Source organism: Meles meles, chromosome 5 (assembly GCF_922984935.1).
Source record: "Meles meles chromosome 5, mMelMel3.1 paternal haplotype, whole genome shotgun sequence".
Lineage (NCBI taxonomy): Eukaryota > Metazoa > Chordata > Mammalia > Carnivora > Mustelidae > Meles > Meles meles.
In genome coordinates, this window is record NC_060070.1 from 92863064 (window position 1) to 92889616 (window position 26553).

General features: G+C 44.3%; 1 protein-coding gene and 1 long non-coding RNA gene across 4 annotated transcripts in view; one reads left to right on the forward strand and one right to left on the reverse strand.

Annotated features, from left to right (window-relative positions):
- CDC5L (cell division cycle 5 like) overlaps positions 1-4834 on the forward strand; it is a 47904-nt gene extending 43070 nt beyond the window's left edge. The window contains exons 15-16 of the mRNA XM_046004970.1: positions 3439-3651; positions 4402-4834. Of these exons, the coding sequence (XP_045860926.1) occupies positions 3439-3651; positions 4402-4506 (318 nt within the window). The 3' untranslated portion in view covers positions 4507-4834. The remainder of the gene's footprint in view (positions 1-3438; positions 3652-4401) is intronic.
- Positions 4835-17142: 12308 nt separating this feature from the next.
- On the reverse strand, positions 17143-25358 carry LOC123941265. 3 transcript variants are annotated; one of them, XR_006818246.1, is made up of 5 exons: positions 25146-25358; positions 24910-25037; positions 23183-23502; positions 17675-17813; positions 17143-17385 (listed from the first exon to the last, which is right to left on the reverse strand). It is a non-coding gene; the product is annotated as an uncharacterized LOC123941265 (long non-coding RNA). The 3 variants fall into 3 exon arrangements; XR_006818245.1 differs by having other exon boundaries at positions 24910-25055; XR_006818247.1 differs by lacking the exons at positions 17143-17385; positions 17675-17813 and adding an exon at positions 18246-19417 and having other exon boundaries at positions 24910-25055.
- Between the last annotated feature and the right edge of the window lie 1195 nt (positions 25359-26553).

The following is a 26553-nucleotide window of genomic DNA, read 5'->3' on the forward strand; positions in this document are numbered from 1 at the left end:
GGGGGAGTTGGACTAATTTAAGGCAGTTCTGTTCCATGAATCCATGTGCATTTCATGTTTGAGGTTTCTTGGCTAGAAAAAAGCCAGACCTAGGGAGCCTGGATGGCTCAGTGGGTTGAGCCGCTCGCTGCTTTTGGCTCAGGTCATGATCTCAGGGGCCTGGGATCGAGTCCCGCATTGGGCTCTCTGCTCAGCAGGGAGCCTGCTTCCCTCTCTCTCTCTGCTCTCTGCCTGCCTCTCTATCTACTTGTGATCTCTCTCTGTCAAATAAATAAATAAAATCTTTAAAAAAAAAAAAAAGAAAAGAAAAAAGCCAGACCTTATAGATTAGTGTTTTTCGCTCCTAAAGCACATTGAGCAAGTATAGGTTGAACATTTTACAAAGTGTACAGGTAATCTCCCTTCACATTTTAAAGATCAGATGGCAGACGTCAGGTAACTGAGCTTAAATTGAATGTTTAAAGCTGCATTTAATTTTTCTTACACTTTTTGTGACTAAATTTATGTAGTTATTTGACTATAAATTAATTTTTTCCTGTGCTTTTTTTCGTATAGTTTATTTTCATATTTTCTTGGAATCTTAGGTACAGTATTTGAGCCAGAAGATTTTATATGAAGCTTGAGCTAAATTAAATGAAACTGTTAGCATGAAATGGAAGCTAGCAACTTTGCAGTTTTAAAATCCTTGATAGTTTGGGAAGTGTAATAACTCAACTGTAGGAGGTGAGGTAATGCCCAGTTATGAGGTACCAGTCCTTCTAAATGTGCTCTGATGACTAATTAAACACTTTTAGAACATAAGTATTATGCTGTTTTACCAAATTGGAAATTGAATATTCATGGAGTACAGTGCATAGCTAATTGAATTAGCTTAACCAATGAAAATGAAAATTTGTACGTCTGATTTTTAAAATGTGCTATGTGTAGGGGTGCCTGGGTGACTCAGTGGGTTAAGTATCAGACTCTTGATTTCGGGTTGCGTCATAATCTCAGGGTGGTGAGACTGAGCCCTGTGGAATGGCTCTGTGCTCAGCAGGGAGTCTGCTTGAGATTCTCTTTCCCTCCCCGCTCCCTTTCCTTTATCCCTCTCTGCTCTCCTCTTCGTTCACTCTCTCAGAAAAAATGTACTATGTGTATTAATTTGAAATTCTGGGCTGTTAATGTTAGGTTTTTAGAATGCTTATTTGAGTCCACCTATGATTAGAGTATCTTAGAACATGCTGAATTACAGTGTAAGAAATTGGGTGCAACTCCGTCCTGATTGCCTAGTAGAGTCATCTGGGGGCTTTAAAAATACCAAGGTCTGAGACCATTTAAATAAGGGTCTGTGGGTTTAGGGCACCAGCACTGGTAGATTTGAAAAGCTCTGCAGATGAGTCTAAAGTTGAGCTGGGGTTGAAAGCCACTGGCTTGAGAATACACGTTCCAGTACCTGTTACTTGCTATGGTTGTCCTCGAGAGGCAAACTGCCTTCTTAAAAGAAGAAACAGCTATTTTTTCCTTGCTTTATTTTTAGGAGGGATTCTGGGTCGTTTTTTTATTAAAGTTGTGATTTTAAGGTTTTAAAGCCTCATCATTAATCTCTTGGTCCATTGGAGAGGGGAGAGCAAAATGGTTAAACTCTCAGTATATATAAGATAATTGTAATCAGACCTGACATTTGTTAACTGTTTCCTCTGTGCTAGTCACTGGGAGGCTAAGGGTTTGACATCTCTTGTCTTACTTATGCTCCATAATAACTTATAGCAGTGATTGCCATTTTACTGATGGGGAAAGAACGTTTAAATAATTTGCATCGACCGAGAACAGTGGGGTGGCAATGCTGGGGGGCGAGAGTGACTTGCTGCCCCCTCTCCTGTGCTGCCTGACTCCACCCAGTTTCCTTAGACACACATCATTGCCATGGAACTTACTTTGATTTGTTATCTATTAGAGGAAAATGGCTCCTTTATAAAGGACATTATTTATTATTCAAATGAATTGCACACGAATAAAAGCTTACTAGCTTTTTATGGATTGTCATTTGGGTGTACATTATCTTGAAAGTACTTAGTTTTGGAGTCACTTGACAGAATCAGTTGAGGTGGGGTGGGAGAGTGGGGAGAGAGGAAGTAAGTTGAGGGAAGGAGGGAGGAAAGAAAACAGACACACGCACAGGAATGTAACACAGATTTAATCATTATTCTTGTGGCTCTGACCTCATAATTTGTATGTGTCGTTTGTTGAAAACATTTGCAGATCACTTTAAAATACAAAGTGATAAAAAAAAATACAAAGTGATTATATTGTGGGACTTAGAATATACACCAAGAGTAGATGTTATGTTATGTGGATGGGATTTTTTATTACACACCTGTTTCCTTCTCAACCATCTCTCCTTGGACTCTCAACTGGGGCTTTCTGTCCCCTGCATCAGCTTGAGAATTTTGTTGATAGTTTGCTTTGTTAATGGTCCTCCTCCTCCTCTTTTGTGAGTTTGAATTCTTTCCCCCTGGTTTTTAGAATGAGTTGAGGAGGCAGCCCATCTGTGCTTAGTATACATATTTATTATTTTTTAATATACATATCAATAGGAAAACTGTCTCAATTTTCTGGTGTCTTCACTTTTCAAAAATTAAAGATTTTTTTCTTTGCCAAATGTGATATTCTTTTTCCTTTAATGGGTTTTGCGCCACATTTAAAATTAAAACATTCTAAAAATAAATATTCATAGTTTAAGGGGGTTATATTTTGATTACAACTATGGTGCATCAATTGGACATTATTCATTTGTTAAAAATGTACTAGATGTATAATACAGAAGTGCATTTTCCTGACTTTTATTGAGAAATAATTGATGTTCATCATTGTATAAACTTTAGGTATTCAAGATGATGGTTTGATTTACATATGTTGTGAAATGATTATTGCGATAGATTCAGTTAACCCCCATCGTCTCATATAGACAAAATAAAAAGGCAGAAGAAAAAAAAGAAAACATGTCCTCTTGTGATCTTAAGGTTTACTCTCTTCACACCTTCTGTATATCATACAGTAGTGTTAGCTGTAGTCATCATATTGTATAGAAGTACATTTTGGGGATAAAGGTGGTGAAGATGGGTCCCTGCCAGTCCTCAAATCAATGCAGATTAATGATAGCAGAAGTTATTTTCAGAAGTAGAGATTGGTTTTTCTTATACTATGAAATTCAAGCTTGCTTTGAAGTTGAATCCTGGGTGAAGTTACTATAGAATAGATGACGTGGGACTAAACTGTGAAACCCTTCTAGTGCAAGACAAACCCTTCTCAGGCCAAATTTTGTGTTACGGTAGCTAAAATATGAGGAATTCTGATGTGCCTTTGCTTCGAGGAGATAAACGAACCAGTAGTGCCTTTTTAGTTCTGTTATTTAACCTGCTTTTCTCATGTCTGCTGATATGATCTTCCCCCGACCCCTAGATAAACAGGGGTCACATGACAACGGAAGCCAAGAGAGCTGCAAAGATGGAGAAGAAGATGAAAATTTTGCTTGGGGGTTACCAGTCTCGTGCTATGGGGCTCATGAAACAATTGAATGACTTATGGGACCAAATTGAGCAGGCTTACTTGGAGTTACGCACTTTTGAAGAACTTAAGAAACATGAAGATTCTGCCATTCCCCGGAGGCTGGAGGTAACATTATTGCCTTGCAGCATTGCTTAACTGCAAAAACTACCAGGGCTTTCCTATTTTTTCTTTTTTCCTGTGCAGACTATCTCTGAAGTTGATACTGTCTGGCTTTTTTCAATGAAAGCCTGAAGTTTTTGACTTTCTTATCTAGAATTGTTTGTGTGTAGATGGTTAGACCAGGCCAGTGATGGATACAATGGCTTTTCCTTTACTAATTTTCTGGTTTGTTTATTGATACACTGTGAAATAGAATGAGTAACCCTTGTGATTTATCTCCCTGAAGCTTAATTGCATCCCATCCTTATAGCTCTCTGAGGTACATTTAACCAGTGTCTGTGTTATAATTTAGGATGCTGGAAATATAGCTGGTCATTCTAAAGCAGGAAATTCCTTTGGCAGGATTTGGTTTAACTTTATTTCCCAAGTGTGCATGATAGTTGCTGCCCAGGTAAAGGGCAGTCAGGGCTTACTGAAGTGCGTTTGGGGGTGTTGATAGGGTGACAGTGGTTTGTTTATCTGAGATGGCAGCAGAGACTTTACAACAGGATGGTAGTCATTTTGCCAGAGAATGGTTGCAGTACTGGTTTTATAGCACAAGTAGTTGCTATTTCTTGTTTCTCTGGGGGAATACTTACCTCTTAAGAGTCATGATGTAGCTCAGCTATTTGTAAGATGATAAAGTACCATAAGATATTTTTAATTTTCAGTGTGTTTGCTTATGAAATAATTATTTAATATTTTTGTCTCTTCCAGTGTCTTAAAGAAGATGTTCAGCGACAGCAGGAAAGAGAAAAAGAACTTCAGCATAGATATGCTGACTTGCTGCTGGAGAAAGAGACTTTAAAGTCCAAATTCTGAACATAGTTTATATTCTGTCACAAGATGAATTAATTACTGGTTTTCATACTCTGGAAGGCTGAAACTGATGATTATCTTCATTGACAAATTTGCCCACAATCTGTGGCTTTTCAGTTGTTTATTTTAAATGATATCGATCTTACATAGTCTATGTATAAAGACTTTAACTCCACAGGACATTTTAGGGATTAAATTATTAAGATGATCATTCTTTTAGCAGTGTCATATTTGCAAAATTTTTTTAGTTTTGGCCTTTAATTTTAAAAGCCTGATTTTAAGTGCTGCCTGTGAGTAAACTCTTGAATAAAAACAAAATATAAAAAATTGAGAGTGTAGCCTTTTGTTTGAAGTAATTAGATACTTAAAGTGCCCACAAACCAGCAAGTATGTACTCTGTGTCATATTTAATGAGTAACTCTTGGGTAATCAAAATGGTGATCCAGTATCTTAATTCCTTAAGAGGAGTCCTTTTGCGGCTTTGTTTTAGCAAAGAGTACTATTTCTCAGTACACTGACAAGACAGATTAACATTTTAACACCTTACTTTTTTTTTTTTCTTTCTCAGTTTAACCTTAGGGAAGGTGTCTTCTCTGCTCAGCTACTCACACAATTTATGGATTAGGACTCAAAAGATTTAATTTTTATTGACCTATTCTTTTCTTGTAAATATCTTTTTGACAAAGGCATATTAAAGATTAATTTTAATAAGGCTATTGAACTTTAGTAAAGCTCTGTGTTTATCTTAACAAGTTCATTACACAAGTATAGAATTTGGGGAATGGGTAGGAATGGGAAGACCTGGCTTTATAATTCACATGAAATCTTTTGGGACAGTTATTAGTTGGCTACAATATGTTGGACTTACCTGGGAAATATCCCAATCTTAAGAATCCTAGGGACTAAAAGAAGGGAAGGAGGTATTCATTCATGTAGTCATTGGATATTTATTAACTATATACCCAGTGTTAGAGTCGTGGAGATAGAACAATGAGTTATGTAGGCATGACTCCTGCTTTGTGGTGCTTACAGTCTGTTGGGAATTTTAAAAAGTGACCAAGGTTTGCATAATTTCAGAACTGGCAGTCTCAGTGCATTGTAGACAGACGGCAAATGCTTTTGCCATATAGCAGTGCAGGCTTAACTGGTAGATAGCTCTACATTATCTTTGTTAGTACCCTGGAAAGCCCAGGGTTCTTTACCAACAGGACTCCGAGAGCGATTTTGGTAACTGTTTTCACGTTCACATTTGTCGAATTCTCTTACAAGCATTCACTAAGTGATTGTGTTAAAACTAGTGTTGGAAAGCATGTTTAAGTCTCAGTAACTTTGGGACAGAAATTACGATAAAGAGCCAAAAAAACCCCACCAGCATGAGTGAGATCTCTTTGAAATATTAGAAGTAACACTGAGATAAGAAAATGCAGTCTCCAAAGAAAAAAATACCTAACAGCAGGTGTAGACTTAGGCTGTCCAACCATTTTATCCTCCTTATTTTCACATCTACTTTTCTGGGAAAATTAGTTGTGAAGTATAATGTCCTACAGTACATTTCTCCTAAAATGTGACTGCCCTATTGGCCCCGTAGAATTTGATTTGCTAATAGATTATTTAGGAAAATTGTATTTTTACTAAGTGAATTTAGTCTCTTGGGCTGTTGTCCTTTTTTTTTTCAAAAAGTAGGCTCCACATCTAGGGTGGAGCCCAAACATAGGGCTGAACTCACAACCCTGAGGTCAAGACCTGAGCTGAGATCAAAAGTTGTATGCTTGGGGTGCCTGGGTGGCTCAGTGGGTTAAAGCCTCTGCCTTTGGCTCAGGTCATGATCCCAGGGTCCTGGGGTCCAGCCCCGCATCGGGCTTTCTGCTCCGCAGGGAGCCTGCTTCCTCCTCTCTCTCTGCCTGCCTCTCTGCCTAGTTGTGATTTCTCTCTGTCAAATAAATAAAATATTAAAAAAAAAAAAAAGAGTTGTATGCTCACCCAGCCGAGTCACCTAGGCGCCCTAGTCCAATTTTTGACATGGGAATTTTGCTAGCTGTGTAAGACGAATAGGATAATTACGTATATTTTTCTTTGTATCAAGCAGTTATGTTATTGGAGTGATTTGTTCCATTGAAGATTGAAGGATTGCGCTTAAGAAACTTCTGATCTGAGAGCCTTTTTGGGAAGTAATTTCTTGCTAACAGTTTCTTCTGTGACTATGTTACCTCTTTTTAAATTGAAGTATCTTTAAATTTGATTTTAAAATTTTGTTTTAAAAAATTTGTTTTAAAATGTATTTCTCCTTTTGTGTTTGTTATTTGCTAAATTTAAGTAATTTATACTTTTCCAGGAAACTTAATTTGGTTGAAATTTAAGACATTTATTTGCAGAGGATTTTAATAGAGTAAAAAATCTCTTATGTTAAGTCTGTTACTTATAAGTTATAAGAAATTGACCTTAGTTTTACGATTTCCTCTTTTTTTTCCCTCGATTTGACTTGCTAAAGGTAGTGTTTTTTCCTTTCAGAAAAAATCCTGGTGTTTGGATTTATCAATTGTCATTTGTTTTAAAATATATTAATTTTTCATTTTATGTGTATTTCTTTTGTTTTCTGTAGTTTCTTGCCCTGTTTGAATCTGATGTTTTTGTTCTTATTTGTATACAAATGAAGGGTTTTGATTATCTCTAATTTCAAATATCCCAGCTACACTGTTGTGTCTTGTTTTCTAAGTAGTTTATTATTTTGTCTTAAATTTTTGGTTAAATAAGAATATTTAAAAATTTCTGTGTGGTTGGCTTTTTTTTTTTTTTTAATTGTTGCTACTTGTAGCATTTTTACCTTGTAGCAAGGAAATATGACTTATGTAGTTTCTGCTTTTTAGAATTGAGGTTTTGTGGGCTCCTGGGTGGCCCAGTCGGTTAAGCGGCTGCCTTCGGCTCGGGTCCTGACTGAGTCCTGCATCAGGCTCCCTGTTCAGCAGGGAGACTGCTTTTCCCTCTCTGTGTGCTGCTCTGCCTACTTGTGCTGTCTATCTCTCTGTCAAATAAATAAATGAAATCTTTCAAAAAAAATTGAGGTTTTGGGGCCCAGCATTTTAAAAACAGTTCTATGGATGTTTTAAGTGAAGCTTTATGCAGTTTGTATGCGACAGAGGTGAACGAACAGCATTCAACCACTCTAATTATATTATTAAAACTTTATTTTATCTTGTATAAGTGTCTTAAAATCTTCTAGATCTTTTTCTCAATTTCAGCTTGTTTGTCTTTCAAGCTTTTGTTTCATACATTTTGATACTGTTGTTTAGTATGTAAATTCTTGTGTCTGTTGGGGTCATTCATAAAAGACTTGCTAGTCTATAAAGTTACTCTTTTTCTCCTTTATACTTTTGCTTTGAAATTTACCTCTTTGAGATTGGAATATTCTTTTTTTGTTATTTATATCGGATAAGTTGTCTTTTTAAAAATTTCTATATATATATGGGGCGCCTGGGTGGCTCAGTGGGTTAAGCCGCTGCCTTCAGCTCAGGTCATGATCTTGGGGTCCCGGGATCAAGTCCCACATTGGGCTCTCTGCTCAGCAGGGAGCCTACTTCCCTCTCTCTCTCTGCCTGCCTCTCTATCTACTTGTGATCTCTCTCTGTCAAATAAATAAATAAAATAAAATCTTAAAAATTTCTATATATATAATAGTTTACTGTCTCTAAATAGGATGTTTTGTTGGATTTTATATTTCATCCCATTTGGAGAATTTTTGCAATTTAATAGGGGGGACTAATCCATTTGCTTTTATGTTAATTACTGACTTTGGTCTTCTGTGATCATGTTTTATGCTTTCTCACTGATATCCTCTCATTTCCTAAATGGACTGTAATGTCCTGGGCTTTAATTTTCTTAGTGATTTAGGAAATACGCTTTCTCTTTTACATTTTACAGATGATGATGGTATCATTTCGGGTTCAGGATCCATTCAAGAGAAAGAAACCATGGGGTGCCTGGGTGGCTCAGTCGCTAAGCATCTGCTTTCAGCTCAGGTCATGATCCCAGGGTCCTGGGATTGAGCCCTACATCGGGCTCCCTGCTCAGCAGGAAGCCTGCTTCTCCCTCTCCCACTCCCTCTGCTTGTGTTCCCTCTCACTGTGTCTCTCTCTGTCAAATAATAAAATCTTTAAAAAAAAAAAAGGTAAAAGAGAAAGAAACCATACTAGTAATTTGAGCAGGGAAATTTAATATGAAGAATTACTAACTAGTAATAGGAGGTTAACCACAAAGATGGGCAAAGACAACTTTAAAAGAAACATAGGGCTAGCAGATGCAGAGAGGAGCCACTACTCGTAGATTGAGAGTACTCAAGTAGGGAACATTCTTTTTTATGCTGAATAATACTCTATGTGTGTGTGTGTATGTATGTGTGTATCACATTCTTGTTAGATAAAAAGAATTCATTGGTAGATTATCTGGGTTTCCACATCTTGGCTATTGTAAATAATGGTGCAGTGAATATGCAGATGTCTTTTGGAGTTAGTGTTTTCATTTTCTTTGAATAAATACCCAGAAGTGGAAGTGCTGAATCATATGGTAGTTCTATTTTTAATTTTTTTGATGAGGCTCCATACTGTTTTTTATAGTGGTTGCACCAGTTTACATTCTCACAAACAGTGCATGGGGGTTCCCTTTTCTCCACTTCTTCACCAACACTTAATATTTCTTGTATTTTTGATAACTGGCTATTCTGACAGGTGCGAGGTGATGTCTTATTGCAGTTTTGATTTGCATTTCCCTGATGATTAATGATGATGAGCATCTTTTCATGTGCCCTTTGGCCATCTGTATGTCTTTGGAAAAATGTCTGTTTAGGGCCTCTGCCCATTTTTAATCAAAATTTTTTTCCTGTTGGGTTGTATGAGTTCTTTATTTATTTTAGATATTACTCCTTTACCAGATACATGATTTGTGAATGTTTTCTCCCATCCAGTAGCTTGCTTTTTCATTTTGCTGTTGGTTTCATTTGCTGGGCAGAAGATTTTAGGTTTGATGTAGCCCCACTTGTGTATTTTTGCTTTTGTTGCTTTTGGCGTCATATTAAAAAAAACATCACCAAGACCTACGTCAGGGAGCTTACTTGTCTGTGTTTCTTCTAGGAGTTGTATGGTTACAGGGCTTACGTTTAAGTCTTTAATCCACTTTGAGTTAATTTTTATGTGTGGTATAAGTCAAGGGTCCACTTTCATTCTTTTGCCTATGGCTGTCCAGTTCTCCCAGCACCATTTGTTGCTACTGTTCTTTCCCCAGTATATATTCTTGGCTCCTTTGTTGTAAATTAATTGGCCGCATATGCATGGGTTTATTTCTGTGCTCTCTGTTCTGTTCCGTGGATCTTTGTGTCTGTTTTTATGCCAACACCATACTGTTTTACTTACTGTAACTTCCTAATGTAGTTAGAAATCAGAGAGTGTGGGTGCCTGGGTGGCTCAGTGGGTTAAAGCCGCTGCCTTCGGCTCAGGTCATGATCTCAGGGTCCTGGGATCAAGTCCCACTTCGGGCTCTTTGCTCAGCAGCGAGCCTGCTTCCCTCTCTCTCTCTCTGCCTGCCTCTCTGTCTACTTGTGATCTCTCTCTGTCAAATAAATAAATGAAATCTTAAAAAAAAAAAAATCAGAGAGTGTGATAGATATGACTCACATAAAAGATTTTTGGGGTCTTCAGTTTTTAAAAGTGTAAAGGAATTTCAAGATGCCCACAAAATGAGAACTGCCAGTTTAGATTAAACTGGCTGGATATACGGAATATCTGCTCAGGGTATCGACAGCCCTCTTGGTCTTTGATCAGAAGTGTGGTGCTGAGAGAGAGGTTTGGTGGTGGCTGTGTCCTGGGTGTGCGATGTGGCACCGTCCTGTCCTTACTCTCATTCTTGGATTCTGAGGCTTTTCAACTTAAATAGCAGCACAAGTGACTAGATTTTGTTGTTTTTTATTCTTCTTCGTATCTTGATAATAGAGAGGTGAGCACAACAGCAATTAGTGCAGTAAAAATCTCCTTTGCAGATGGGGTGACTGAACTCTCATGAGGGGAGTGGGTTGCCCAAATAGTGAAATTGGTGTTCAGACCAAATGTAGGCCTTGTTTTTCCACTGTTGCCAGCCACCATGGGATCTGAAATCTCACACACAATGAATCCAAGGGCACTTGTTTGTTTTAAAACAACCCCTAATATTACTGTATCTGATAAACTTGAGATTCTTCTCCCTGAACACTGACATAAACAAGGTTTAAAGAAATCCATCTTTTTGAATAATTTGAATAATGCACCTTTCATAAATAGTCACAATAGAAGTGATCATATGGCTTGCCTCTAGGAGGCACATTATGGGTTAATTGGAAGATTAAACATGTAATATACTCTCTGCTTCCAGAATAGCCCTTGCAGGGAAACTTAATTTTCTTTTCTTTCTTTCTTTCTTTTTCTTTTTTTTTTCTTTTTTTAAAGATTTTATTGATTTGTCAGCATAAGCAGAGGGGAGTGACAGGCAGAGGGAGAAGCGTGCTCCCTGCTGAGCAAGGACCCTGGGATCCTGACCTGAGCTGAAGGCAGGCGCTTAACCAACTGAGCCACCCAGGCATCCCTGAAACTTAATATTTGACAGTAGAACTGTTCAAAATATGTGGGTAATGGTTACTTCATTACTTCCAAGGAGAACTCCCTACTCCCCAACAAAAAAGGCTAGGTCTGCCAACTATAGTTTTAAGTTTAAAATTCTTTACTTGAGGAAGGAGATGTCAAGAAAACTTGTCCAGATTAAGGATTTGCTTGCTTGAGGAATCTGTAAGTTTTTAACATCTGTGGAAGTGTCCAGTGTCTGCCCTTCAAAGTTCAGAATTGGTTCATAAAATCTGGTAGAGGAACAAGAAAGGGGATGGCAGCCATGTTTTAATATGGTATTTGGTTATGAGAACTGAGGCCCAGCAGTGAGCCAGTTCCTTTCCGCTTAGTGAGTCTAAAAGAGCCTGTATGAATGAATGGCTTCTGAATACTTACAGGATAGCACCGTGGAGAATTGCGCTCATAGGGAAGGTGGGGTTCTTAGCAGCAGTGAGCCTGCAGATGGGGACCAGATGCTAAGCCAGGGGGATTTGGGGGTGGTCAGTCTACAGTAGCTGCCATTTTCATGGGGCGAGGGGCTGGAACTGGAGGGCGGGACTAGGGAGAATCACATAGACTCTTACGTGAAATTAACTTCCAAGTCACCTGTTTGGTTTTCTGCTATTGCTTTGACAATAATCAAGTATTTTGTTTTTGCCCTTAATAATCAGTTCTGGAGCGAGGGGCTTGTTAGGCCCACACACCTGTCAAATAGCCTCTCTTGGGCCCATAGGGGTGTGGCCCCAAACTCCACCCAGCTGTCTCAGCATACCATGACTCAAGTGCCATCTGGTGGTGAAGTGGAGGGATTGTTTTAAACCAAGGACCCAACCACTGGGTTAAGACTTTCCAACCTTCAAATCTGAGAAATAGAACATGTTCATTCTCAAGCGTCACAGCTATTTTCAAGCGAATTTGCTTCTTTGGAAGTCTTTATTTTGAACTCGATGAATTCCAAAATCATGCTAGAGCCTAAAATCCCTAGCAGGTAATGAAGAAATAGAAGCAATGATTTTTTCCTTGATGACAGAATCACAGCAAATATGTAAAGGAAAACCTAAACAAAGCCAGTGCTGCCTGAGAAACAGGTTTATCTGACCTGAGACTTTACACTCTCCCTCAATGGACTGAGCTGTTCATGCCTCACTATCTAGCCCTAGTAGGGGCTCCCCGAGTGTGGACGAGGCAGTGAAGGTCTGTCCGCATCTCTCACATGGTGTCTGTGAGGTGGCTCTCCAGTACCATGACTGATGGCGGGGCAGTTTCTTAAATGTCAGGGTCCATATGTGTGGACTTTTCCCAAGTAATCCCCCAAGAAGGCATGTACTTACTTCCAATAGTGCTGCTGGTGCTTTAAAAAACAAAAAAACAAACAGATCTTTGGAACTGCTTCTTGGAATTGTTTTGCATTTCTTTTTCTTTCTTTCTTTCTTTTCTAAAGATTTTATTTACTTACGTGTTGGAGAGAGAGAGTGAGCACACAAGCAGGGCCAGCGGCAGGCAGAGGGAGAACAGACTCCCTGCTGAGCAAGGACCCTGATCCGGGGCTTGATCCTCAGATTCTGGGTTCATGACCCGAGCTGAAGGCAGACTCTTAACCAACCAAGCATCCCAGGTGCCCCTTGTTTTGCGTTTCTTCAGTGGTGCTCAGGAAAGCCTGACTTGGAAGCCGTTTCTGTCATGGGGTTGGGAAGGAGAGAGATGGAGGCAGAAAGACTGGTGAGAAGTTTTTACAGGAGCTCAAGGTTGGGTCACCCCAAGGTGATGAGGGTGAGGGCATTGAAGACAAGCATCCAAGGGGTTTTCTGAAGGTAGAATTAAAAAGTGATGGGACCTGGATATGGAAGCAGAAAGATAGCCCTGGGTTAGTCCTCTTTGACAGAAGATGGTGAGGGGAACTGATTTTGGAGAAAAGATGAATTGTTTGCTTCTAGTGGAAATACCAAGCAGGCCTTGGGTCCGGAGGTCAAAAGGACTGTCATCTGCAGAGACTGTACTAATTCATGAAACAAACACTGTAAAGTGCTTATAATAACAGCTTGCATTTAGTAAGCACCCGTCATGAGAGGGATAGTGCTAAATCCGTGTGTAGTAACTTAATCCTCACAAAACATAGAAGTGTAGGTGCTCTCATATCCTCATTTGATTGATAGAGGGAAAGTGATTCCAGAGGGCAAATTATACCCATTTCTCCCCCAGTTAAGACAATTTAGTGAGAGAGAGTAGGAAACAAGTAAATGAAAATATCAGCGTTATTACTGATGAAACAGGACTGGAAAATAGGGCATAGATTTGTGCTAACAGTGGCTTTCTAGTACTTTCCCCCGCTCAGCACAGCACCCTGATGAGCCAGGGCGAATTTGTGGAGCAGATGCCTTAACTCAGACTGCTGCCTCTCTGGCAGAGACACTGGTCTGTGAGGGCTTTGGTCCTCTGTGTTTGAACGGGTCTGGTAACTTCACGAAGATCTGTTGATTGCTTATGGCCGCAGGTCCATTTATAAAGCAGGGCCGATTTCCTAGAAGACAGGCTTCAGGATGATCATTTCAAGAGAACTTAGCCTTCAGCAGGCAGAGGGGGCTGGGGGTCAGGGCACTGGAACCCCCTGCTGCCTCTTCTCGGTGGACTGTCTCCATGGACTTCAGGAGCATCATGGCCTTAGGCATCACTACACCAAGGGTGGCCTCTGCACCAGTGGCTTTAGTATCACTGGTCCCACTGGATGGGAATCTGCATTTTAACATGGTTCCCCACATAGCGTGCATGCACACTGAAGTTTGGGAAACTGCTGAAACTGTACCCAGGAGCTGCCTTATCTCTGAAGGAATAAGGGATTTTTTCTCCTGCTTGCTCCCCACTCTCAGGAAGCCTTGATTAATATTCTCCTCCCTGCAGAGGCCTTCCTGCTCTGAAGGCTGCTGACCACCCCTTCCTTCGATCATCATTATGTCAACAATTTGTCCGTTATTTGGGAGCAGTGAAAAAAGCCTTCTCAAAACATGCCCTGAAGCTCATGGGGCTTATGTGATAACTTACTCAAACCAACCCGATACTTACTTCATTTCCCTGCATAGTCCACTCCAAAGAGTTTTTAAAAAGCAATTTTCTGAAACCTTTGGATAGGCCATTTGTTTCGGTATGAGACTTTTACCCAGAGGGATTTGTGATTATAACTGGAGTGAGAAATCTCTGTTATTAGAAATAATATTTGTTCCTAGAAAACTCTAGAGACCTTGGGTTGAAGGGAGGGTGGTAGAAAGGGCAGGGGGAGTCAGGGTGAGGATGGGGAGAACAAGGACTCTTGCTGTATCCATAAGTTGCCATTTTTGTACTTTAACAAAAAGGCAGAGAAATCCAAGGAAAAATAAAGTTTCAGAAAGGTGCTGGTTCTAGAGCTACACTGTCCAGTATGGACATCAGCTATATATATAGCTATCTATTAAAATGAATATATTAAATTTAATAAAATGATGTTCAGTCATCCTAGCCACATTTCAAGTGCTCAATAGCCATATTTCCACCATCAAGGAAGTTCTTTTGGGCAGTGCTGTTCTAGAAAGTCATATAAGGTTGACATACTGCTGCTGGCATGTAGTAGTAGTTTTTTCTTTTTAAGGTTTTATTTGAGAGAGAAAGCACAAACGGGGAGGGGCAGAGGCAGAGCGAAAAGGACAGGGAGACTCCCCACTGACTTAGGGTTCGAAGTTGATGGCCAAGAAAGCACTCTTGAGACGTCTTTGGTGCAAAAAGGGTGGTTTTGTGAAAGCACAGGGACAGGACCTTTGGGGTGAAAGAGCTGCACTGGGGTCATGAGGAGTGGCCCCTTATATACCCCAAGTTGGGAGGGGGTTAGGGATAGTTTAAGTCTCTTAAGGAATTTGGAAGCAAGGTTTCCAGGACCTTGAGGGGGCTGGCTACTGTTGGGAAAAGGTCATTTATTACCATCTAATAAAACCTTAGTCATGAGACCCTTCAGATGTATATCGGTGGGCCATATATGCTTGGTGGATGATTGCCAACACATATCTTGGGGGACGTAGAGATAAAGGAAATTTCTAAAGGAATTTTTATCTGTTAAAGTAGACTTACAGGATCCTGTCCAGGAGCAGGAGGCCCAGCGGTTTGGGCTAGGATTGGCTTTTGCCCTTAGCAAAGTATTGACATTGAGGCAGTTGAGTCCCTAGAGGAATGTCACTCTGCCTGTTTCAAGGACTTGCCAGTGGGCAGTAGGTAGTAAGGAAATGTAATAACTTCTCTTTTACCTTTGTTTCCCATATCAAGGACCTGAGCTGATGTCAGACGCTCAATCAGCTGAGCTGCCCAGCCCCCTAGTAGTCAAATGGTATTTTCAAACATGGAGGTATTCCCTTTCTTCTAGAGCTCAACATTTTATGTAGGGGTTTGCACATATAAAACGTGTCTGTACATTGCCAGCCTAAAATGCAAAGCGCCTTGTCTTTGCAGTTTTTCTCCTCTGTCCATAAGCTTTTTTCTTTTGACTCATGTTGTAGCCCTGTTGGTTGGTTCTCCTCGCACACAAGTACAACAGCATCCCAGAATTCACTCTGTGCACAGGGCTTTGATAGCCTTTTTCAGTGTATTTCAAACTCCGTTGAGATCATGTGGACTCGGTGTGATCTCAGGTGCAAACTCGCTTGCTCAGCAATACTGAAATGGATGGGAGAGAAGGAATGCCCAAGTCAGGCTCCACAGCGGAAGACGAGATTAGGGTGAGGACAAGGGTTGGGGGCCTTTACAGTGCAGCCTACTTTTCAGTCTCATGTCTGCTTGGCCATCTCAGGCCCCGGGACATGGAGATTGCTGCCAGAGGACAGTTTTCAAGTGAGCCCAGCAAACGCCAATCCATCCGACAACCTGGACATTTCCCCACAGCACATCAAAGAGAGAGTGATTGTTCACTGTATTTGAGAGTCCGTGTGGGGCATGCAGACCTGTCTAGGCCCCCAGGGACGTTTGAAAAGGGCAGAAGAAGCTCTGTAGACCTTAATTTCTACATTTCCTCAACTACACGATCAGGGCACATACCGTATCACGGAGCTGGAAAGAAGCAGGAGGGCAGTTCTGGCGCTGTCTCAGCAACACCCAGTCCTGCAGTGCGGAGTGGGGTAAGCAAGCCCCCTTGCTCTTTGAGGGAGCAAGCAGACAGCTCTAAGATCAACCGCCTACGACTGCAGCCATAGCACGTGGGAGGTTCCCCGCCATGCTGCGTCCCGGGGCCGACGGAGATGTCCACAAAGGGATTCCAGTCATCACAGCAGCACCCACACCATGGAACGCTGTGCGGGCTCCTGTTTCAGGCTGGTCTTGTCTTTATCCTCTCGCTGGGCCCCATTTAAGTCCAGCAAGGTCAGCTTTGGCTTGTCCTCTTCCACTCAGCCCTCCTCTATCCCCCGCGGTGCTGCCATGCATTTGGTTTCGTGTAATCTAGACCTCGTTTCTGCCCATACCTCATCTTAACTCCTCAGCTAGATCAGGAGCTTCTTTGAACCACGTCTTCTCAGGGATCTCCTGGGAAAGATTCTTGTGTATCTAAGTATCTTGCTCACTCTTTTTCTTTGGCTCTGACTCTGTTTCTCTGTCTCTGTGGGTCTCTTTCCCTTCTCCCTCTTGTCTCCTGGCCCTTCTGACCCACCAACACCAGATCGTCTCGTCAGTTCCCGCTCCTGACCCCCATGCCAGCAGATGAACCTTAAATCTGGAAGTCACCAATGACTCCCACTGCGCTGAACAGAAGGGGAGGGGAAGAGGGAGTCATTGAGGAGAAATTTCCTGGGAATGAGAACAAGCTCTATTCCTAGAGTCACAAGTCCTGGCTTGGAGTCCTGCCTCTGTATGTTGTCAGACTGTGTGACGTGGGGCAAATGACTTGATGTCTCTGAACTTCTCTGTGTGAGAGGCAGCTGTTCTGCTCTTGTGGGTTGTCTCGAGAGTCTGGTTAGCGTGGCTTCTGAGCTCCTGAGCGCACACAGCAGCAAGATGCCTTATCATCCATGCTCTTCACGACTTCTTGATCACGGTTCATGGAGAAAGACACTGGAGAAAGCCTCATGCCATGTTCAGAGCCAAAATACTGTTCTGTGGAGGAAAAGGGGCCTGGGGAGGGGGCGGTAGGAGGGAGTGTGGGGGAGGGCCTGCAGATTTCCTCATTCCACAGTGTCTTGACTCAGAAGTCCTTGGCATTGGTTTGTATCTGAGTGAGTGGATTTGCTGACTAGTTGTCCTTGGTGAACCAAAATACGTTCCTCTGTGGGATTTAAAAAATTAACAGGAAGAGCAGTGTGGGGGATGAGTGTGGAAACATTTCAGTTTGCGTTTTCAACCCTTCACACGTATGTTCTGAAAGTCAACGCTCCAAAAACGTGCCCCTGTCAACCGCACAGTTAGCTGGGTGGTGACCTTCCTCCCTTATGCTGATGGGGGAGCTAAGGGGAAGACGTCTGTCCCCCGAGGGGCAGGCCGCTGAGCGGGAAGAGCTTTGGATTCGTGCCACCTCTGCCACCAAGCAGCTGGGTGACCTTGGGCAAGTGACCTACCTTCTCTGAGCAGGAGTCTCTTGTCTTGTAAAGTGGGGATCTCCTGTGAAGATGAAATGTGAAGTGTCGGGGCCCCCACAGGCGCAGAGCAGGCCTCTGGTCCCTGGTAGGTATTATCGTCACTTAACGCGCCCAGAAACTGGAAATGGGACCAAACCGCTGTTACTTCACTTCGGGGCTTTTCTCTTACAGCTGAACTTAATCCTGACTAATACACTTACTTCACAAATAGATTCCCCACCTTTCTTAGGACAGGCATCCAAAGTTACAAGCCCCACACTGCCTACACGTGGCCTAGCCTTTAAGCCTGTTTTGTATTTTTCCAAAATAACTCCCACTTTCTCAGTGAACATTTCCAGCGGGAAGTTTTCGAGTCCACGTATCAAAGACCCATCTGTCTCGGTTTGGGCCTGTGGGACTCAAGCAGAAATGGAGGTGAGAGACGAGTTCTTTTTATTTATTTATTTGACAGAGAGAGAGACAGCGAGAGAGGGAACACAAGCAGGGGGAGTGAGAGAGGGAGAAGCAGGCTCCCCGCTGAGCAGGGAGCCTGAGGCAGGACTTGATCCCAGGACCCTGGGATCATGACCTGAGCTGAAGGCAGACGCTGAACAACTGAGCCACCCAGGCACCCCAAGAGAGACGTGTTCTTAAAAAGAGGTCACGTGTCCCTCTTCTCTGTTTCCCCACTGTTTTTACTCACAGCACTTAGGACACCAAACGTATGGGTTTGGTTCTCCCTGGTTCTCTCGACACCAACTGGGTGTCTGGCAATTCAGTTCAGCTCTGACACTACCGATCGGGGTCGGCATCCGATCCCGTGGGGTGAGAGGGCTCTGTCGCATGAGACCGCCACCACCTGATGCCAGTCACAAGTGCAGGGCTGTTACCTGCCCTGCTGACCCACCTGGCTACACATTGGGGGTTCCCCTGGCCCCCTGTTTTGACAATTTGCTAGAATGGCTCACACAACTCAAGAAAGCACTTCACTTACTATTACTGGTTTATTATAAGGGATATGATAAAGGCTACTAGTGGACGGCCAGAAAAAGAGGTACGTAGGGTGAAATCTGGAAGGGTCCCAAGCCCAGGAGCTTCTGCCCCCGAGGGGTTGGGGGTACCCCACCTTCCCAGCATGTGGATGCATTCACAATCTGGGAGCTTTCCAAATCCTGTCATTTAGGAGTTTTTACGGATGTTCCATTATGCTGGCGTGATTGATTTTATCATAACTGATAGCATTCAACCTCTAGCCCCTGCCCCTTGCTGGAGTGTGAGGGGTGGGCTGAAAGGTCCACTCCTCTAATCACATGGCTGGGTCCTCTGGCAACCAGCTGTCCACCCTGAAGCTATCTAGGGGACCACCAAGAGTCACCTCATTAGCATAGACTCACATATGGTCTAAAGGGGTTTGCTATGAATAACAGAAGACGCGCCTATCACCCCTACCACTCAGGAAGTCCTAAGAGGTCTTAGGAGCTTGTGCCAGGAAGTGAGGACAGGGCACAGTTGCCACTGTGCTGCAAGGAGCTGCTGAGCAGTGAAACCGGGCTGACAGAGAACAACAGAAGAGGCTACTAGGTCCTCGACACCAGGGAAGGCTACGTTAGCCCCCGTTTGACCACCTCTGGACTTCCCGAACATGCAGAGATAGCCTTAAAGAGGCTGATGATGTCTCCCAACGCGCTACTGAGGAGGTCTGTAGGTGTAACCAGGCTTCAGCGCCCGATGAGGGTGGGCCAGCTGTGAATGAGCGAGAGAAAGCAAGACCGGCTTTTCACGATCCCCTTGTGCGTCAGTAATAAGTAATCCCAAACCATGGCAGTGATAACCTATTCCTCGAAAAAATGTTTTGTTGGCTTAAGTCATAAACAATTGCTAGGTTACTATTGTCGTAACATAGACATAAGCTTGTTTTAATTTTTATCCATTATTTTTTTTTAAGATTTTATTTATTTGAAAGAGAGAGAGAGAGAACCAGCATGTGGGGCAGAAAGGTAGTAGACTCCCCCGCTGAGCAGGGAGCCCGATGTGGGACTTGATCCCAGGACCCTGAGATCATGACTTGAGCCAAAGGCAGATGCTTAACCGACTGAGCCACCCAGGTGCCCTAATTTCTTCTCCTCTAAGAAATAAGTATTATATTCTACCTGGAAGTTAATTTGGAGAGCATCCTGTTCTGAGGTTGGCCTCCAACCATGGGGACTCAGTGTACACATTCATTTGGAGAAGTTTGCAACTACTCAGAATCATTCAGGCTTGGTGAGCCGTTCATGTCTCCAACCCCTGGGTGAGTCGTCCCGCTTTTATTTATTTATTTATTATTATTATTATTTTTTAAAAAAGATTTTATTTATTTGACAGAGACAGAGATCTCAAGTAGGCAGAGAGGCAGGCAGAGAGAGGAAGGGAAGCAGGTTCCCTGCCAAGCAGAGAGCCCGATGTGGGACTCGATCCCAGGACCCTGAGATCATGACCTGAGCTCAAGGCAGAGGCTTTAGCTCACTGGGCCACCCAGGTTCCCCTATTATTATTATTTTTTAAAGATTCTATTTATCTATTTGACAGAGAAATCGCAAGTAGACAGAGAGGCAGGCAGAGAGAGAGGGAAACAGACTCCCTGAGTGAGCAGAGAGCCTGATGCGGGGCTCGATCCCAGGACCCTGAGATCATGACGGGAGCCGAAGGCAGAGGCCTAACCCCCTGAGCTATCCAGGCACCCTGTCCTCCTGCTTTTAAACAATAGATTTCAAATGGACAATGATGGTGTGATGATTATAAAGACAAAGAAACAGAACTTGAGTCACGTTAAGTCTGCCATTCTTCAGAATGACAGAATAAATGAAAACATCTACTCTCTTTGATTCATTTGTAGCACAAATGGTTCATTGAACACATCTGATAATTTCTAAATTACCTGTTCACATTTAGGAACTGTTGGTGTGGGCTCGTGTTCATTGTGACCGACCCTCTTGAAGTGATGCTCCTGTCTGGGCCATGATTTGATGCAGGAAATGGCATTAAGCTCTTCCAGCAATCTCCCTATTAAACTCCCTAAATTAGGTAACTTGTAGCCTCCATAAGTGAAAAATCTTTCTGAATGTCTGTGATATCATAAATGATGCTGATCTCTTCTCAGATACTGCTAACCTAACAGCAATTAAATATTTTCCAGGCCTTACGAAATTATCTGAGCTTTCTATATATTCCATACCTTTAATTATTGACAACATCATTGAAAATCGTTCCTTGGAAGGTCATGTTTAGTTAGGTCAAATTCAATGTTGCGGGCAGATAAGAAGTTGGGGGCGGCATGCTTGGCTGAGAGCGTGGGCTCTGTTGCCAGACTGCTAAGTGTGAACTCTCATTTCTATTAATTAAATTAAGATTATTCATCCCAGTGATGGGCTGGGGCTTAAAGAGTTTTAATACACGTTCCATTCAAAGGAGGTGAAATTCACCAGGGACTATGGAAGGAGGGACCTACACCCTACAGATCTGGGCATCCTATATCATCTCCACCTTCCTCATGGGTGCCCACTTCTCCTGCCTCTCACTGTCCGTCCCTCGGAGCCTGCAGTTCCTCCATGTGGCCATGGGAGGGCAACTCCAGATCCTTGGCAGTGGGCAAGGGCAGCTAGCTACAGCCTCTGAGAGTGGGGCTGGGGGGTGGTGGTTTCCATGCAGGATGGAAACCCCACTGACATAGAGTTCAGGCTGCTGTGGCTGAGGAGGCAGGTGGGGATGGCATGGTGCTCCGGGGAGCTCCAGATCGCTGACAGAGCAGGAACCTAGATTCCCCGGGCCCTGGGTTTTGCCAAGTGCTGACTCTTTAGGTGCTGGGCTGTGGTCCCAGGTAAGAGGGGGTATTTGCCAACTGCTATACAAGTACTTCAACTTTCTGCCAACCAGTACAGTTGGGAACTGCCCAAATACAGATCCCTGTCACAAATCTCTAAGCAAAGCCCAACAGGCACGAACATCATAGTTCATACCTTGCAGTTATGTTCCCTAGAAAATGAACGATCCATTTCAGTGTGCTGTGAATATGAGTGCTTGGTATTATTCTCTCTAATCTTTTGTACTGAATGAAAAAAATTCTCAGAAAGAGAAAAGTTAGACCATCTGAAACATTTCTGGAAGATTCGATTGTATGTGTGACATCTTTTTAAAAAAACAGCAAAAACAAGTACACCTGCTAAGGGGTCATTTGGCACCGGTGGGTTTTTTAGAAAAATTGCAAATTAGGTAAATTTTATTTTCAAAATTCCTCATTCCAGTTTCTTTCCCCCTGTTATCTCTGTCCCCGTGGTCACATCTGTTCCCCACTATCTGCCCTTCACCACCCTGACCTTCTGTACAACATGGCAGGTGATTGACAGGTGTTCCTGTCTCTTCCTCTTATACCCAGACTTTGGCTATCTTATTTTTACTTTGAATTGTTCCTCCCTTGTTCCTTGAAGAAACAATTTTCCTTGAAGATATCTGAAGGACATGAATATCCAAAGTTTTGCTCTGTAATAGCAAAGATTTCTTCTTTTGCTATGAATTTAGTGGCTTTTCAGAAATTGACAAAAGTCAACACATTACACTCATAAAGGCTCAGCAGCTTGTAGCTCTGTTTTTCACACACCAAGAAGTAAAAAATGGGATTAAATGAGCATCTTTGTTGTTACTTTCTGACCAAATTATATGTTGAAATTGACTACATCCAATTTACACAGAGTAACGAATTTATACATTGCCTGAGTCCAAAACTGATCAGAGAAAATAATACTGAATGAGATGACTCAGTGAGCAAAATAAAGCGCAAGCTAGGGTCGTAAATGAAAGTGTTTCAGCTCTCTGGCTCCATGCTGCCTGTGAATCACACAGCCCATCTCCCTTTCTCCCAGCACTTTTTCTCCTTTTACTCTTCGTCTTATCTCCTAGACCGGCTGCTTTGTGGCTTGGTTCCTCTGATGTGCCTTCTTTGGCCCCCTCTGCCTGACACCACCACCTCCTTTCCTCTTCCTGATAGGCTCCTGGAAACCCTCCAATGATATCCCTTCCTGGAGTATTTTTATTATAAAAAGGAGACAGTGAGGCAGCTGGAGAGGGCAACGTTCCAAAGAAGTGAGGACCACGGTGTAATGAGCACCTCCTGCGTCAAAAGCCCATTTGGTAGGATCTCAAGCCCTGGCCCGTTCTCAAAGCTGTGCTCCTTCCTTTCCCCTCCTCTCCTTCCCTCCACCTGGGAGCCAGACCCCTCGTCCCTTGCCCACGTTGCCCGGGCTGCGGTGGGCGGCAGAGGAAGGGCTCCCCGGGCCCAGTTGCCCATCTGCAGCTTGAACAGGAAAGAGACAAAGGTCCCATTTGAGGGCTGCTGTCTGTTTCCATGTCTAGTTGCTGAGCCACCAGGAGGAAAAGCATTTGAGGTATTTCCACGGGAAATGGTAGCCAACAAAAGCGCCGTTGGGTGGTATTCTAGTTAATTGCAGGAAGGCGGGCAGCCCTCCAGGATATTACCTTTCTTGGGCTGGAAAGTGTTTCTTTGAAAAACGTTTTGGTTCAGCCGAGGCCTCCTAAGTTTTCGCAGATTTGCTTGTTCATAACTACGAAGAGAGTCACCAAGTCGGTCCTTCGGGGGCTGGGAGGGGGTCCGGTGGGAGGCAGAACTGGGCGGGAGAAAACCACTCTGATGACAACTTTCTGCTAAATGATGGCTGGAAAACACTGGATTATATTTCCCAGCCGGTATCAATTCCTAAAGGGGGCCCATTCCCCCGAGGTCTGCCTCCCCCAGACGGAAACAGAATCAGCGACCCTGAATGAAATGTCTCATGGTCCTGTGAAGGAGAGAGGGCAGGAAATGAAGAGAAGCCATCACTCTTCTTATACACACTTAAAATATATATATATATATAATGAAAAGAAAAGCATTTGCAAACGTGCATGAATCCAAGTGTTACTCCTGACACCCTGGGTTTCCATGTGCTTTTTGCCTTTTCGGGGGAATGCTTCAGTTCACAGCGGCCCCGGGAAATGAGCAAGGCCTCCATCCATCTCTGCACCGGAGAGATGAGGATGCCACATTCGTGACTCACGGTGCTGGTCTCCCTGCACATTCCATCAGTCTGTCATGACCGCGCCCTCCTCCTCTGTGCTCCGCTCTGGGCTGCTGGCAAGGACTTTGAGGTGGCTGCTGTCTAGCCGTGGATACACACTCCTCGCTTAAGTGGAATAGTCCAGAACAGCCCAAGGTGAGCCGGAGCCCACGTGGCGCTCTGAGAAGGGAGGGCGGAAGGTAGTTGGAGTGGGAAGCCTGGCAGGACCTCTTGTAGGAGGTGACCCTCCTTCCCCCAAGGGGCTCGTTCCATCAGAGCTCACTGAAGTCTAAGGACTGTTCCCAAAATGGAATACATGCATTCTTGTCAGCGAGTATACGTTTCCTCTACGCTACTTGTTATCAATTCCAATGTGAAGGCATGGAAGTAAAAGGTCAACATGTCATTTCCCCCACTGCCTGCAGTTCTGGTCCCCCACCCCCAAGATGAACACTCAACATTTCAGGACGTTGCTTTGCATCGTTTGGGACATCTTCATCTGTACACAACCTGCCTGATCTCTTCCCTAAACACTCCTCCAGGTGTGTGCCGCTCCTCCCTGCTGTGCCTCTCTGCCTCTGTGAGTGCGGGGGTATTCGCTCCCTGGCTAGCTACCTCTCTGCCAGGTGTCTCTGCTTTGGCTCACAGCTCCTGTGGGCTGCTTCCCCAATTCTCTGCATTCCCACCACGGCCTCTTCCCTTTACCTTAGAGCAAGCGTGCGCATGCGCTCACCCTGCATGCCTTGCAGATTCCCTCAGCCCTATAAAGAACCCTTTTTATGAAATGCTCCTCAGATCACCCTGCTTCAGGTTTTGTAGGACCTTGACTCACAGTAGGGACGTATATTGTTTTGCAGCCTGCATCTACAGATGGATATGATGTGTGTGCGTGGGCAAAACGTAGCAGTGTATCTGTGTAGCTGTCCCTCCTGCTTTTTAAGGTGAGCACAGTATTCCCCTGAGTGTTTGTGTCATCAGTTCCCCCACTGATAAACATCTAGGGCTGTGCTCAGTTTCTCTCTGGTATCATGGCATCCCCAAAAACGTATATGACTTCTTCCGGGAGCCTAAAGCTTGGCACAGAGTCACTCCACTTCTCGGCGCCTCCGTTTCCTCGTCGGCCCATCCCATCGGGGACAGCCTACTTACTGTATGGCTCCTTGGCCCTGCAGGCAGCGATGGCCGGCGATCTTGCGGCCTCATCTGCGTAGCTGCTGTTGCGAGCGAGGCCGCGGGGCGGGGAGCAGGCGGTGGCAGCTCCCCACAACGCTCATTCCCTGCGAAAATAGTACTTTCTGAAAGAAGCCCCGAAGAGAGAACCAGCTATTAGCTCTGGAACTGAAACAGAGGCGAAATGAAGATGCAGAGAACGGGACGATTCTCACCATTCGGAAGTGTTCTGGGGGAAAAGACGGTTCTTGGGGAATCTGCTGCGCTCCGAGGGGTGACGGGGCCGTTGGGGAGGGGCCTGGGCGGCTGAAGGCCCCGCGCTGGGTCCCGGCCCGCAGTTCTCGCGCTTCCGGGCTGGGGGAGGCCGCGGCTGCCCGCCCCAGGGCCTGCCGTCCGCGGCGGGCGAGGGCGCGGGGGCTGGGCGGGGATCGCTGCGGCGGCGGCTGCCGCGACGAAGTGCCGCCTGGGGCCCCGCAAGGCGCGGCCCCAGCGGCCCCGACCAGCAGGTGTCGCTGCTGCCCCAGCGGACGGCGGCGCGCACCGCCCAACCGCTCGGCTCCCGCCTGGCGGGGTCTGCGGTCCGCAGGCACAGGGTCAGAAGCCTGTTCGCCCCCACGCCCCGACTGCCGCCTGCGAAGAGGAGTGGCAGCCCTCTTCCTCCTCCCCGCCAAGAGGCTGGGAAGGTGCTCTCAGAAGAGAATGCCGTGCAGGTCGGCTGTGCGCTGCGGTGCCCCTCGCCTACTGGCCAGGGCCTGTTCAGCACGCGGGGCCCCAGGGCACCGCTGCTGCCGGGCTCTGCATGGAGCCGTAGGGGTGCTCTGATGAAGGGTGTTATGGACTGCAGAATCCAGGGGATTTGCAAGTGTAACAAAGAGGGACCTAGCCTGGGTCGGACAAGCCCAGTCCATCTCCTTCCTAGCCGGTTTTTCTTGACTCCAGAGGCTGTACTAAGTAAGAGGCTGTTCTAGGTTTTCAGTCATTCCTCTGAATAATAGGAGAATAGGAGAAAAGGAAGTAGCTCACCTGAATGGGGTTAGAGGGTGACTGATGGTGTCGTTTCCTCAGCACTTGGGAGGCTGCTAGGATGCACGACTTTGGTGCTAAACCGTAGAGAACACCTTGGTCATCCTAATTGGGTACCAGCCAATGTTCATACTTTATGTCATTTAGTCCACATCGGTGGTAAGCATGGTCTTCTCCATTGTTCAGAAGAAGAAAACGAGGGTCACAGAGGCTCCACAAGCTGGCCAATGTCTCCAAATGGGGAGGGAAGAGCTGACATTTGAATGAAAGTCCTTTTAACTGGTGTTTTTCCCATGGCACTCCATGGTCTCCTGGATGCCTCCGAAGTTGGGAGTTGAGAAGTGACTTTCAAAGGCAAATCTGGGAGGCCCAAACAGTAGGCAGCTGTGGGTCGTGGGCATAGATAATTATAACCTGTACTGTGGTGGTTGCCTGAGCTGGGGCAGCAGCCCAGGAGCTCCTCAAGGGCTTGGAGTTGTGAGGGAAGCAACATACTGGAAAGTGGGGGGAGATGGGCACTTGTCAGCGAGTGCTCAGGCAGCAGAAAGGTGTGCGGTGGTGGGCCAGGCCAAGGGGGGGCTGCTGGGGCTGCTGGGGCTT